General features: G+C 48.2%; 1 protein-coding gene and 1 long non-coding RNA gene across 23 annotated transcripts in view; one reads left to right on the top strand and one right to left on the bottom strand.

The window, feature by feature from the left end:
* LOC143828387 (microtubule-associated protein 2-like) overlaps nt 1–15160 on the top strand; it is a 318337-nt gene that overhangs the window by 277727 nt on the left and 25450 nt on the right. For 15 of the 22 annotated variants that reach the window (XM_077318800.1, XM_077318792.1, XM_077318791.1 and 12 more), the window contains 2 exons: nt 5360–5421; nt 14969–15157. In XM_077318800.1, the coding sequence (XP_077174915.1) occupies nt 5360–5421; nt 14969–15157 (251 nt within the window). The remainder of the gene's footprint in view (nt 1–5359; nt 5422–14968; nt 15158–15160) is intronic. The other 7 variants (XM_077318803.1, XM_077318799.1, XM_077318797.1 and 4 more) reach the window with 1 other exon arrangement.
* LOC143828390 (uncharacterized) lies at nt 956–1800 on the bottom strand. Its single transcript, XR_013227583.1, has 2 exons — nt 1647–1800; nt 956–1230 (listed from the first exon to the last, which is right to left on the bottom strand). It is a non-coding gene; the product is annotated as an uncharacterized LOC143828390 (long non-coding RNA).

Here is a 15160-nt window from a genome sequence, read left to right as displayed (position 1 = left end):
TTCGATTCTGCACTCCCCCACATGCAGCCAGCTGGGTGACCTTGGGCTCGCCACGGCACTGATAAAACTGTTCTGACCGGGCAGTGATATCAGGGCTCTCTCAGCCTCACCCACCCCACAGGGTGTCTGTTGTGGGGAGAGGAATGGGAAGGCGAATGTAAGCCGCTTTGAGCCTCCTTCGGGTAGGGGAAAGCGGCATATAAGAACCAACTCTTCTTCTTCTTCTTCTTCTTTAAAATTTTTCGTTCCTAAAACAAACTCAGCGCTAAAGCCAAACTTAATGATCTAATTTTCTTGAGGCATTCCCAGAGTCCTTTGCTTATGACATCTAGGTTTTATCTTGGTGACAAGGGAGGACTCTATATCCTTCACAGATGAAATCCCAAAACCCCTGCACAGGGACAGTGGCATGCAGTTCGGATGCATGCAGAAAGCTGGCATGCAGAAAGGACAAATGCACCCAACAGGAATGCAGGGCAGAAGTGAAGGAAAAGGACTAGTGCATAATCAGCCTATCAAAAATGCATGTAGATCGGTAAACTTGGATCGCTAAGGGAGAATCCATTGACAGGGTAGAAATCTTTTAAAATTTAAGAATTTGTCAAAAGTCTCCCTCTAGGTGGGGGAGGCCAGGACTGTCCCCCAGAAACGTGAAGGGAGGTCTGTAGTGAGAGAAAGGATTTGGCAATAATCACTTTCCCCTTCTACTTGCTGAAATCCTTCACTGGATCCAAGTTGCTGCTTGCACATTTTTTTTTCTGTATAACAATAAAACGATTGGGTACTTGGGGGAAAACAAATAAAGCTGAACATTTAAATACAGGCAACATGCCTACAGTCTTCCTCATTCGGACAGCTCTCCTGTACATGGATATGAGGCAGGTAAAAACCCATTTCCACTAGGATAGCTCTTGGAGATGTAGCTGTCAATACCCTCCTCTCAGACTCAGGGGGAGCATGGTGAAATTAAACCTTTATTTGGTTTTGTTAACTCTTTGAATTTGGTCATGAGGGCTCTCGCCAGAGTACTTGCTCTTTTGGCATTCCGGGAGTCACAGGTGTGTGATCCATGGGTGTCTCAAGGCTAGAACTGAGAGACGGTCTTCCTTTGTTTCCTCTTTTCCAGTTGTGAGCTTTGAAGAAGGAACACGCCGTTGTGTCTTCTAGAATATTTGTTTTCAGAGTATTCCAGGTTTCATTTCACTGGAGTCGCCAAGTTTCAGGCTGAGGCTGGAAATTTGGAATTACAGTTTATCTTCAGACTACAGCCGAGGGTTCCCAGGCAGAATACTTAGCTGAGGTTCCTATCCCAACCCCATTCTCCCCAAGATCCACTCCCAAATCCCCAGGAATTTTCCAACCCAGAGTTGGCAACCCGACATAATACACATCCTTCATTATGGTTATGTCTAAAAGAGCAGCCTTTTGAGTTACTAACCGACATGCCAAGAGCCCACCAAAAGTATGCTGTTGCATTTCTACAGCTGCAATCCAACATATTTACCTGGAAGAAAATCCCAATGGGACTTGATTCCAAGTAAACATTCATAGGTTACATAAAAGAATAACCCTGTAATATAAGAGTTCTTTTTTTGGGGGGGGGGGGACCCAAGCTTGTAAGAGCTTCTTCACATAATCAAGTATACCTAGTATTCCAGATGTTGATTTTGGATTGCTGTCCCTCCTCAACGATACACAAAAAAGACAAGAAGGGCAGCGGAGGCCAAATTGTTGGAAGGAAGTCTTGTAGATCGCCATTGTCATTTGAACGTCGCCTTCCTCCATCCTTGCTCTTTGATTGGTCCACAGCGTCAGTCTCTTGCTTCCTTTGTGACATCACAGCGTTGATCTCACAGGGCCAACAGGAACACCAGCTGAGGCTTTTGAAGTGGGACAAACATGCGTTAGGGTTGTCCTCTTCCTCAATGTCCGGGTGACAGCCCCAGGGTTGAAACATGTTCCTTGAATGAGTGAACTGGTAGCTGACTTGCAAGGGACAAGGTGGAGCCATGATCCAGCCTTACTGTCTAGATGGAGTGATTGAGAGGCTTTCAGGTGAGGCAGGAACGAGAGCGCTATTTGTTTCGCCTCAGTGGATTTCTGTGGGAGTCGAGGGGGAGGACGCCATGGGGGAGTAACCAATGAAAGCAGAAGTAACAAAACATCCAGCAGGCAGTTCATGATAAATAGATCCCACTGGATATGTGCAACTGGAATTGCAAGTATTCTTTTGTCTCTTTCTGTACTTCCTGCCACTGATGGTTATCAAAGACTATATCAAAGACAATAGAAGGCTATCTAAGTCCGGGGCTCCCCATCAAAGGAAGGCAAACCAGATGTTGAATAAGTTGGAGCACCTTTCCTAGGAGGAAAGACTGAAGGGTCTGGGACTCTTCAGTTTAGAAAAGAGACAACTGAGGAGGACATGATAAAGGTTTATCAAATCATGCATGGGCTGGAGAGAGTTGACAAAGAGAACCCTCCCCCAAAATATTAGAACTCGAGGTCATGCAGTGAAGCTGATGGGCAGTAGGTTCAGGATAAAAGAAAGTATTACTTGACACAGAGAGTGGTTAAAATGTGGAATTCACAGCCAAAGGATGTGGTGAAGGCCACAGGAATAAACACCAATGGCTACTAATTATGAAGACTGAGGAGAACCTCACTAATCCTCTGAATCCCAGAGCTAGGAGGCAACATCAGGGAAAGGCCTCAGCCTTTATGCCCTGTTGTTGACCCTCCAGAAGAACTGGTTGGCCCCTTTGTGACTAGATGGACCACTAGTCTGATCCAGGCATGCTCTTCTTATATTCTTAGGAAGGCCTCAGCCTCTATGCTCTATTGTTGGCCCTCCAGAGGAACTGGGTGGCCACTGTGTGAGACAGGAGGCTGGATTAGATGGGCTCTTGGTCTGATTCAGCAGGACACTTATGTTCTTAGGAAGGCATCTTTGTCCTGTTGGCTCTCCAGAGGAACTGATTGACCACTGTGTGAGACAGGATGCTGGACTAGATGGACCACTGGCCTGATCCAGCAGGTCTCATTGTTTTTCTAATGTCTCTTTGTTTTTCTAATACCAACATGAACATAAGTAGTTTTTGGCAATTCATTTATTTGGGCCAAGGGCTGCGTCAGTGTCATCGTACTGAGGTGGGGCAGCTTCTGAGGCCCAGAGGTTTCTACAGGGCCTCTTGCTGCAGGGGCCCTCAACCATATGCTACCAGAAAAGGATGTGTAGGAATGAATAATAACATAAGAGAGCCATGTTAGATGAAGCCATTGGCCCATCCAGTCCAACACTTGGTGACACATAGTGGCCAAAGTCCAGGTGCCATTAGGAGGTCCACCAGTGTGGTGGTGCAGGTGCTGTCTTTACAGATTAGAAGAAGAAGAGTTGGTTCTTATATGCCACTTTTCTCTACCCGAAGGAGTCTCAAAGCAGCTTACAGTTGCCTTCCCTTTCCTCTCCCCACAACAGACACCCTGTGAGGGAGGGGAGGCTGAGAGAGCCCTGAGATTACTTAAGAAGAAGAAGAAGAGTTGGTTCTTCTATGCCGCTTTTCTCTACCCGAAGGAGTCTCAAAGCGGCTAACAGTTGCCTTCCCTTTCCTCTCCCCACAAGAGACACCCTGTGGGGTGGGTGAGGCTGAGGGAGCCCTGATATCACTGCTTGGTCAAAACAGTTTTATCAGTGCCGTGGCAAGCCCAAGGTCACCCAGCTGGTTGCATGTGGGGGAGTGCAGAATCGAACCTGGCATGCCAGATTAGAAGTCCACACTCCTAACCACTACACTAAACTGGCTCTCATTAGGGCAGTGGTCCCCAACCTGCGGGCCGTGGCCTGGTGTCGGGCCGCGAAGGCCATGGCGCTGGGCCGCGGCTCCCTCTCCCTGCCCCCCCCCGCAGTAAAAAACTTCCCAGGCCGCAAGCTTGCGGCCCGGGAAGCTTCTTACTGCGGGAGGGGGGGAGAGGGAACCAGGGCCGGGCCGCACATTCGCGCGGGCGCAGCCCATGCAGGTGCGGCCCATGGGCGCGGCTTGATGCGAGGCGCGGCGCGCGGGCGTGGCCCGATGTGCGGGCATGGTCCGCACGGGCGTGGCCCGATGCCCTGCCGGTCCCCAGCCTCCGAAAGGTTGGGGACCACTGCATTAGCGGAAGGACATGCAATCAGTTTGAAGGTTTACAAATGGGTACCAGGAGGACAGACATATGCGGGTGGGCTGGAAGGAAGACATCAGCAGGGGAGGCTCTTGATGGGGGCCATAGAAGAAGAGAGGGCCTTAAGCACTTTCTTCCAGGGCCTCTTAAACTGTCCCTGGCCAAGGGGAATCTCGCCATAGCTGCTGTCAGCACAAATTTGTGATAGGGTGGTAGACTGGACACCAAGGACCCTTGCTGCCCGCGCTGGCACACGCTCATCTGTTTAGACCCATCCACCGTAATTATCGGGCTCCTTTGTTTTCCAGACGATACATCAGCTGAGCCTCAGAATAAGACTATACATTCAATTCACAGAGAGACGGGAATTTTGTTCATGGCGGTCGGACTCTTAGTGGGTAGAAACCAACTCAGGGTCGTAAGATTTTGGGGATCGTGTCCTTTGCAGTCCTTCACAGAGGGGACAGCCAAACGTGCCTTTGATGCTAACACATGTCTCTAGGTTAGGGTTGCGAGAAGAAACTCCTGGAGGTTTGGGGATGGAGGACAGGGACCGCAGAGTCCATCCTCCGAAGCATCCATTGTCTCCAGGGGAACTGATCTCTGCAATCTGGAAACGAGCTGGGATTGAAGGGGGCCGTCAGGGCCCACCTGGAGGTGGGCATCCCTACTGCTCATGTGTGTGAGGATTACTTCAATTCATACCACACATCCTTGATCACACCCTATCCCAAACACACTTTTCAGTGATGTAGTCACTATTACTGATTTGAAATGCCTCTGCTCTGCCCTTCGCAAAACCTGTGTAAAATGCACATTTAATGTTCCGTCATCTCTGGCTACCCCACCTGGCCCGTATGTTACATCCCCGTCCTAACCAAAAGGCCTGGTCTTGTAGTTTCCTGAAAAGGCTTCCAATTTCCAGATTCATTCCCAAATCATAAGTGACTCTGAAAAGCCGCCATTGTTTTTTTTTTTTTTTTTACATGGTTGCCCAGTGTGGGAGGGAGGAAAGATCAGAGAACGGTTTTCCGATTTTCAGGGTGTGTGTGTTTTATTTTGCACCAGCTTTTGCTAATAATTAGTGTATTAGTGTCTTAATGTTGCATGGTACTTTGGACTGAAAGGGTGACTCTGAAATTGCCATTGTCAACCAGTAAAAGCCTGTTTTGTTTTTCTTGTTTTCATGTCTACTTAACAGCTGCTGGAGGTGAAACGAATCAAACTCCTGGGGTGTTTAAGCAAGCAAAGGAAAAACTTTCAGTAAGTAATAGAGAATTGTATAATTCATGCTATTCCAGTCCTTTATTTTTGTGTTTTGTGTATTAGAAACCTTTACGGTCATATTTTTGAAATTCATAGAATCCATCCGCCATTTTAAAAAACATTTTCTCCCTGTTTAGCTTTAGTTGTAGAGCAATGGTTCTCAGCCTGGGGGTCGAACAACCCTTCTGCAGGGGTTGCAGCAGGGCGAGCAACTTGGGGGGGGGCACCATTCTTGCAGGTGTCCATGCTTGGCCACCAATCACTCCTGCAGCACCCCAGGGGGAAAAAACAATTTATATACAATCACGAACAATGGATCATCACGCCATTGGTCAGTTTTGGTTCAATTTCTGTGAAAAAACCCTTGCATAATGTTATGGTTGGGGGTCAGCACAACATGAGGAACTGTATTAAAGGGTTAATTAGGGAGGACTACTGTTGTAGAGGTTTAAAACTTTAGCGCTGTTCTGCAATGCCAAGCTGACATATAGGCAAATTATTTAAAGACTTCTAAATTCTGGCTGTAATTTTCAAGTTGTTTGATTTGGAAGATTCACAATAAAAGGAAGTCATTCATCACCCAAAGATGAACGTGGGATTCACTGCCACAGGGAGTGGTGGTAACTAAAAGCATAGACAGCTTCAAGAGGGGATTGGGTAAACATCTGGAGCAGAGGTCCTTCAATGGCCATTAGCCACGAGGTATAGAGGGTCAGCAATACTCTGTACTCTTGCTGCTTGTGGCATAGCAGTTTCTGGAGTTCTGACCCTGCTGATAGACCTCTTGATGGAGCAGAATCGTTCTCTCTTGCCCCAGAGGGACAGACCAGAATGAATGGGATGGAATTAATTCAAAAGAAATTCCATCTAAACATCCAGAAGAAGTTCCTGACAGGGAGAGCGGTCTTTCAGTGGAACAGGCTTCCTCGGGAGGTGGTGGGTTTTCCATCTTTGGAGATTTTTAAACAGAGGCTGGATAGCCATCTGATGGAGAGGCTGATTCTGTGAAGGCTCACGGGGGTGGCAGGTTACAGTGGATGAGAGATAGGGTCGTGAGTGTCCTGCATAGTGCAGGGGGTTCGACTAGATGACCCATGAGGTCCCTTCCAGCTCTATGATTCTATGATGGCACCTGGGTTGGGCCACTGTGTGACACAGAATGTTGGACTGGATGGGCCATCATCTTCGTCCAACATGGCTTCTCTTATGTTCTTATGTCTGGGGCAGTGATGCTCTGTATTCTTGGTGCTTTGAGAAAAAGCAATGGGAGTGCTTCTGGATTTCTGGTCTTACTGGTGGACCTCCTGATGGCACCTGGGTTTTAGCCACTGTGTATCACAGAGTGCCGGACTGGAAGAGTCATAGGCCTAATCCAGCATTGCTTCTCTTATGTTCTAACCCCCATTAACCTGTTGCACAACCAATTGATTTGTTCCCGCTTTGTGGAAGGGTTCGCATTTCCCTTCAATGAAAGTGTGGGTGTGTGAAGATCTGTCAAGTCACTTCTGACATATGGTAGGCCTACGGATGCCCTCCAAAATGTCCTGCCTTTAATGGAAGTACTTTGATTTCAGTCTGTATCCCCGAAACCACTCCACCCAATTTCACCATTGAACATGCAGTTTGCTGTTGATATGGACTTCCAAGTGCCACTGAATGCAGCTGCTGTGTCAGCAGACAGGGATGAACGGATGGGCAGACATACTGAATTATGCAGGTGAATGGCAAGGCCCCAGCACTGGAAGCAGGGATGGGGCAAAAACCCCTTGCACAAACTTGCCCAGAAACAAGCAGCTAGTTGTCCATTCCCAGGTACCAGAGGGAAACCACCTGGACTTCCACCACTGACTGTCTTCTCTGTCTCCTAATTGCTTCAGGTAGCAAAGCTAGGTATTACTATATTGGTGAGAAATACGCATCTCCCAGCTATTTCAACTTTAGGTCTCAGTTGCTTGAAACATCCAAGCTTGGAAGAAAAAATTATCTGAAAGACAGGTGGAGCTCCTTCCTTCTATCCTTTCTTTTTGACTTCAAAATTAGGGAAAGGATTACATGGGTAGAAAACAACAAGAGTCGAACTCATCTTGCTAGTTCTGTCTGCTCCATCTTGTCCCTTCATTCCCCCCTGACCCTAAGAAGGAAGGAATGGAAGTTTCCTCCAAGCCCTGTCCCTTGAGTTCCTACGGAACAGCACAAATTCTCTCCAATATATTGATTAGCCCAAAGGCAATCTTAAGGTTGCCTCATGGAGAATAAAGTCTCCCCATTTTTGGTTTGCAGAATCTTCTCTATGCCTGTGCAAAACTGTGCAAAACTGGCTACTATTTGCGTGCAGAAACTTCAACAACCCTTTCATGACTGATGGGAGGATACTTGCCAAACCCAACAGAAACAGAACACCTTGACTGTTTGCGATGAAGCCCCCCCCCCCCCCCCGTGGTCACCTCTGCATGCGGCTGCTGCTGTCACCGACACACCTCTCACCCACCCCATTCCACCACCACCCTTGGAGAGGTCCTCATCACACAAACTGTGCCGGGCAGGGTGAGAGAGTCCTGATATTACTGCTCAATCAGAACAGAAGAAGAAGAGTTGGTTCTTATATGCCACTTTTCTCTACCCGAAAGAGTCTCAAAGTGGCTTACATTCGCCTTCCCTTTCCTCTCCCCACCACAGACACCCTGTGAGGGAGGGAAGGCTGAGAGAGCCCTGATATTTCTGAAGAAGAAGAAGAGTTGGTTCTTATATGCTGCTTTTCTCAACCAGAAAGAGTCTCAAAGTGGCTTACATTCGCCTTCCCTTTCCTCTCTCCACAACAGACACTCTGTGAAGGAGGTGAGGCTGAGAGACCCCTCATTGGGGAGAAAGACAGATGGGGAGGGGGGGGGCTATGGAGAGGAATTTTTTTTCACCAGCAGCCGTGAACACACTCCTTGGACCATTTGAGTTAGTTTCAGGTTTCTGATGATTTCAGCAGAGATACTGTTGAAGGGACCCATCTGCAAAGGGAGTGTCTGATGCATAAGATTCATCGTAAAAGAACAGCCATATAAGCTACGTCATATTGGAGCATGGTGTCACTGTCATGTTCCATGGCAAACCTCCCAAAAAGGCAAATTCAAGCGAGCCAGCTTGGCGTTGTAGTTAGGAGTGCGGACTTCTAATTTTGCAAACCGAGTTTGGCTCCCTGCTCCCCCACATGCAGCCAGCTGGGTGATCTTGGCATCGCCACAGCAGTGAGAAAGCTGTTCTGACTAAGCAGTGATATTAGGGCTCTCTCAGCCTCACCTCCCTCATGGGGTGTCTGTTGTGGGGAGAGGAAAGGGAAGATGAATGTAAGCCACTTTGAGACTCCTTTTGGAACAAAAAGCGGCATATAAGAGCCAACTCTTCTTCTTCAATAATATCAGGGCTCTCTCAGCCTCACCTCCCTCACAGAGTGTCTGTTGTGGGGAGAGGAAAGGGAAGGCGAATGTAAGCCTCTTTGAGACTCTTTCGGGTAGAGAAAAGCAGCATATAAGAACCAACTCTTATTCTTCTAAAGGAACTCAGCAGTTTATTCCAAGGAGTACAGACATCATTACAAGACTCCTGTGATGCTAAACACAAAAGCAATCGGAATAAAAAAGTAATAGAGACAAAGCCCCCTCCCCCAATTGTACACCATTTAGTTTCACACAGGACAGTCCTTATCATCATCAAAGGATAATGCAGGTTACAGCTATCACCTCTAGGTAGGAAGGAAACAGCCCAAACACCGGAAGCAAAGGTTGGATACACACATTTTTTGGATGCTTTAGGATGCTTTGGGCTGATCCTGCGTTGAGCAGGGGGTTGGACTAGATGGCCTGTATGGCCCCTTCCAACTCTATGATTCTATGATTCTAAGATGTGATAGAGGGCCATGTGGCCCGGATCATGGGCACAGAATAGCAGGGGATGAGCAGAGCAACCTCAGGACAAATCCCCGCTGGGGAGTTCTGGGACTCTGGTCAGGCAATTCATGGCAGGAGCTGGTGGCTACCTGATAGCCACATGTGCCATGAGGCCTCTTCAAGGGGAAATCAGATGTGACGTACGGTAGCTGTAGGAATCGATAGAAACAGTATGGTAAAACCCATAGAGTGTCTTGCAATTCCTAGAGCTCCCCTAAGTTACTTCCAGGAAAAATTCAGACGTGACGTTGCATGGTGGTTGTAGAAAATATATGTTTGTGGCTGTATAATACATATAAATATAGTGACACAATTAATTTAGTTTTTTGAGCAGCTCCACTTGGCACGGCAGTGGGCGATTAAGTCTGCCAGCAGGAAGCCTTCCACCCAACAGTAATGCAAAACTGCACAGTCAGGAAAGTATAGCAGCACACACAGTAAACACAATCCAAGCTAGTACACAGCAGCAAAAAGGGTAGAATTTACATTTTCTGATGTGGAAATGTGGAGCCATCTTGGTGTAGTGATTAGGAGTGCAGACTTCTAATCTGGCGAGCCGGGTTTGATTCCCCACTCCCCCGTATGCAACCAGTTGGGTGACCTTGTGCTAACCACAGTACTGAGAAAACTGCTCTGACCGAGCAGTAATATCAGGGCTCTCTCAGCCTCACCTCCCTCACAGGGTGTCTGTTCTGGGGAGAGGAAAGTGAAGACGACTATAAGCCGCTTCTGGTAGAGAAAAGTGGCATATAAGAATCAACTCTTCTTCAGTAATCTCAGGGCTCTCTCAGCCTCACCTCACTCACAGGGTGTCTGTTGTGGGGAGAGGAAAGGGAAGGTGACTATAAGCCACTTTGAGACTCCTTCGGGTAGAGAAAAGCAACATATAATAACCAACTCTTCTTCTTCTTCTGGACTCCATTTGCATCCACATTGCTGTGGAGAGAGGCCTAACCTAAAGGACATGATTCCCTGTGTCAAACAGCCAGCTCATCTGACTGCACATGCATGCAGATGTGGTGGCATGGCTCTTCAGGAGAGAACTGTAGATGCGTCCTACTGTTTGCAGGTTCGTGGGGAGGGAGAAAGAACACAAAGGACACAGGAAGGGAAGGAGGAGCAGAGAAGTCCCTCATGTATTAAGAATCCATACACGGATACCTTTAATACAAAGAACGGTGTCCAAGCATGTCCAACCCTAATGTCCAAGCATACAGAGTTGTCTTTACATATGAGGGGGAGCTGTTTACTTCACCTGTGGGTGGTGGCACTTTTAGGAGACTGGTTCAGGTCCAAGTTTTACACTGGAAGGGGGGGGGAGGAACAGGTATGTTTAAAGTGGCTGAAAGAGATTTTTGAAAGTATTTGATGAGATTTTGATCTGTAAGTTATAGAATTGTGAAGTTGGAAGGAGCCACACAGGCCATCTAGCCCAACCCCCTGCTCAGTGCAGGATCAGCCTCAAGCATCTAGGACAATTAAGTCGCAGTCACTGCTTGAAGACTGCCAGTTTGTGAACTTTCTGGTTTTGGAGGTAGACTGTTCCCTGCCGTTCCCTTTCCAGTCAACCTCTGAAAGCTTAATACTGGAGGTCAGGGTCTTCCTAGACCAGGGGTAGTCAAACTGCGGCCCTCCAGATGTCCATGGACTACAATTCCCAGGAGCCCCTGCCAGCATTTGCTGGCAGGGGCTCCTGGGAATTGTAGTCCAAGGATATCTGGAGGGCCGTAGTTTGACTACCCCTGTCCTAGACACTAAACTCCTGCAGAGTGCCATGGTGAAGAGAAGAAGTCAGATGCAACTGCCCCCCTCCATGTAGCTCAAACAGAAAACTTGCCAGATTGTCTGTGGCAAATAACAGTTCTGCTGAGACTGTAAAAACAGAAATTCAGGGTTTGGTGTTCCTCATTTTTCATGTGTGAATGTATTATCATCATCATCTTTTAGACTTTTATTTCCCGCCACTCCAGGAACCAGCCCCTGGCGGGCTGCAAATAGACCATGGATAAAAACCCTAATAAAACCCTATTAAAATATCAAAAGCTGGACATAAAAATTACAACATATGAGTAAGAAACATGGCAGTATGCCCATCCCCCCATAACAACATCCAGCAGGGGAAGTGGCCAGAGGGAGCCATAACCCAACCCTGGCGTACTGCTGCATTAGCACTGGGGGCGAGACAATCAGATCTCCCTCTCAGTTCCTGGCCTCAACCATAAACCTGGTGGAAGAGCTCCGTCTTGCAGGTGTTACGGAAGGCAGAAAGCTCCCACAGGGTCTGCAGATCTTTCACCAGGCGGGTCCAGGATTCCACCAAGCGGGTCCAGGATTCCACCAGGTGGGTCCAGGATTGAAAAGGCCCTGGCTCTGGTTGAGGCCAAGTGAGCTTCTCTGGGGCCGGGAACAACCAGCAAGTTAATACCCACAAGGTGCAAAGCCCTGTGGGGAGCATAGGGCGATAGACATTCCCTCAGATATGTGGGTCCCAGACCACGAAGGGCCTTAAAGGTCAAAACCTTGAACCAGATCTGAGCTGCGACTGGCAACTAACACAGCTGCCTCAGCACAGGATGGATATGGGCCCACCAAGGTGTTCCTGTGAGGACCTCAGCAGCTGCATTTTGCACCAGCTGCAACTGCCAGGTCAAGAAAAAGGGCAGGCCTGCGTAGAGTGAGTTACAGAAATTTATTCTGGAGGTGACCATTGCATGGTTCACCGTGGACAGGTAAGGCGCTAGTAGCCAAGCCTGACAAAGGTGGGAAAATGCCTGGCAGGCTACCTTCTTGACCTGTGCCTCCAGGATTAGTGAGGCATCTATTGTCATTCCCAGATTCCTGGCCTGGGGCACGTAAATTGCGTCCCAGCCAGTACGGGTAATCGTGCTTCCTGTTCTGCCCCCCTCCTCCCCAGTCATAGGACCTCCATCTTGGAAGGGTTGAGTTTCAGACAACTCTGCTCAAGCCATCAAGCCACTGCTTCCAAACATCTGGCAAATGGTTCCGGGGGGGGGAGATCAGTCCATGAGGAGATGGAACTGGGTGTCATCGCCATATTGATGACAACCCAGCCCGAAACTCCACACCAGCTGGCCCAGAGGGCACATGAAGATGTTGGAAAGTGTGGGGGAGAACACCGCCCCCTGCAGGACTCCACAAGCAGTGTAGCCTTTTCCCAACCTGTGTTGCTGAAATAGCTTTATCTCTGGGCCCCACAAAGCGCCTGGAAATAGCTTTATTCTATTATTATTATTAAGAGCCTCTTGTGGCGCAGAGTGGTAAGGCAGCCGTCTGAAAACTTTGCTCATGAGGCTGGGAGTTCAATCCCAGCAGCCGGCTCAAGGTTGACTCAGCCTTCCATCCTTCCGAGGTCGGTAAAATGAGTACCCAGCTTGCTTGCTGGGGGGTAAACGGTAATGACTGGGGAAGGCACTGGCAAACCACCCCGTATTGAGTCTGCCATGAAAACGCTAGAGGGCGTCACCCCAAGGGTCAGACATGACTCGGTGCTTGCACAGGGGATACCTTTACCTTTATTATTATTATTATTATTATTATTATTATTATTATTATTATTATTATTATTATTATTATTATTAAGATTTATTTCCTGCCACTCCCCATAGGCTCGTGTCGGGTCACAACAATCCTATACCCATTAAAATACCCATTAAAAGACAATCCCAACATGGCGGAAGTTCTTATTATTCCCACCCCTGCTATCAGAGCGGCAGGGAGGGTGGGGAGGAGATCTAACTTACTAGGTCCGGGGGGGGGAGGAATGTTGGCACTCATTCGCTGACCCCGGCCTCAACCAAAAACCTGGCGGAAGAGCTCCATCTTGCAGGCCCTGCGGAAAGCTGGTAAATCCTGCAGGGCCCGCAGCTCACCCGGGAGCTCGTTCCACCAGGTAGGGGCCAGGACCGAAAAGGCCCTGGCCCTGGTCGAGGCCAGGCGCGCTTCCCTGGGGCCAGGAACGATCAGGAGATTCTCCCCCGCTGAGCGTAAAGCCCTGCGGGGGATATATTCTAATATATATTCTAATAAAATATCTCCAGACAGATATCTCTCAACAGCAGTGCTTAATTTCTAGTGCAAAAGAAGCAACACTTTAACACAGTCTTGTCACTGATAAAGAAACACGAACCCTTCCTTCGAGGATTCTTTTACAGACGTTTCATTAAAATCCCAACCTCATTTTTGTTTTTAAAATGCAGACCTATCCCCGAACTGCCAAGTAGGTAAGCCAAAGTCTTTGGGAGTCAGTCAGTTTTGAAGCTCAGAATTTAAAATATACATATTTATGGAAACCTCTCCTCCCCATAAACTAATTCATATATCAGGTTGTCAGCCTTTATAAGGTAACTCTGAAATGCTTGACATGGTTAGTGGTGCGTTTTCGCATTCCGAGCCTTTAGTGTGGAGTATACATAAGGAAGAAGCCAAGGTAACCCACCTTTCAGTAGTTTGGGCCTGGAAGAGTGCCTGCTTGTGAGCTTACTTGTGTGCAGAAAAGCCCTACTTCAGTGCCTGGTGTAGAGGTCAGAAGGACAACAGCCTGCAAACTGGAATGCTGCTGCCAGTCAGAGTCAGAATCATCCGACGTTGTATGATTTAGCACAAGGCAATTCCCTGAATCGATGAAGAAAGGCCATCTTGAAAGAATGGGAAATGGCTGACAGATGGACCGGCCAGCCTCTTAAGTGGGGCGTGGAAACCTCCTGGAAATGAAACTGATTTCCAGACTAAAAGATCAGTCCCCCTGGAAAAAATCAAGATGGGGGCCTTGAGTCTGCCTGTAGCAGTAAGAAAGAACAAGTGCGCAGGAGCAGCAAAGAAAATAAAATTTGTGGCGGGGAGAACCTTTCGTGAGTCACTGCTGACTATCTGAAGAAGTGAACTGTGACTCACAGAAGCTCCTCCCCTGACACCAAAGTTGTTAGTCTTTCAGGTGCTCCTCGACTCCTGCTCTTTCCTATTGAAAAAGTGAGGAGTGACTCCCGAAAGCTCCTCCCCTGCCACAAATGTATTTTAACGTGCTCCTGGACTCTTGATCTTGCCTACTGAAGAGGTGAGCCATGACTCACAAAAGCTCCTCCCCTGCCCCAAATGTTGTTAGTCTTTCAGGTGTTCCTGGACTCTTTGCTGGCGCAAATGGCTGCTTTGGAGCATAGACCCCATGGCATTGTGCCCTGCTGAAATCCCACCCCAAACTCCACCCTCCCCATGCTCCACCCCCAAAATATCCAGGAATTTCCCAACTTACAGTTACCAGCCCGTCCCCTAGATCAGGGGTAAGTCAACCTGTGGTCCTCCAGATGCCCATGGACTACAATTCCCATGAGCCCCTGCCAGCAAATGCTGGCAGGGGCTCATGGGAATTGTAGTCCATGGACATCTGGAGGACCACAGGTTGGCTACCCCTGCCCTACATGATTATTTGCCTTGCTTGTCTAAGCAAGAACCCCCTCACCTCCACATGGTGCCTTAAGACACTGCTTGCACGTGCGTTGTTTTGGGTTGTAGTCTTGTTTTCCATGGTTTTCTTTCCATTTGCCTCCTCATCCGCCTTCATGTTGTGTTTCTTTTGTTTGTTTTCTCATGACCAGACCTCTTCTTTGTCAAAGATTCCTGCCTCAAAAGTTAGATCAGAGTCATTGCTTCCTCCAAGACCCAGTTCAGCTTGCTCACTAACTGCTGCTAAAAGAGTTACTTTGCTCGATTCAGACAGTTCTTGTTCACGGCCCTCTTCAGCGGGCCCAGCAGACTGCTCCCCATACTCAAACTCAGACGTCCAGGTA

This window comes from Paroedura picta, unplaced genomic scaffold (assembly GCF_049243985.1).
Source record: "Paroedura picta isolate Pp20150507F unplaced genomic scaffold, Ppicta_v3.0 Ppicta_v3_sca22, whole genome shotgun sequence".
In the NCBI taxonomy this organism is placed as follows: Eukaryota; Metazoa; Chordata; class Lepidosauria; order Squamata; family Gekkonidae; genus Paroedura; species Paroedura picta.
Note: the sequence above shows the minus strand (reverse complement) of the source record. Positions and strands in the feature narration are given on the sequence as shown.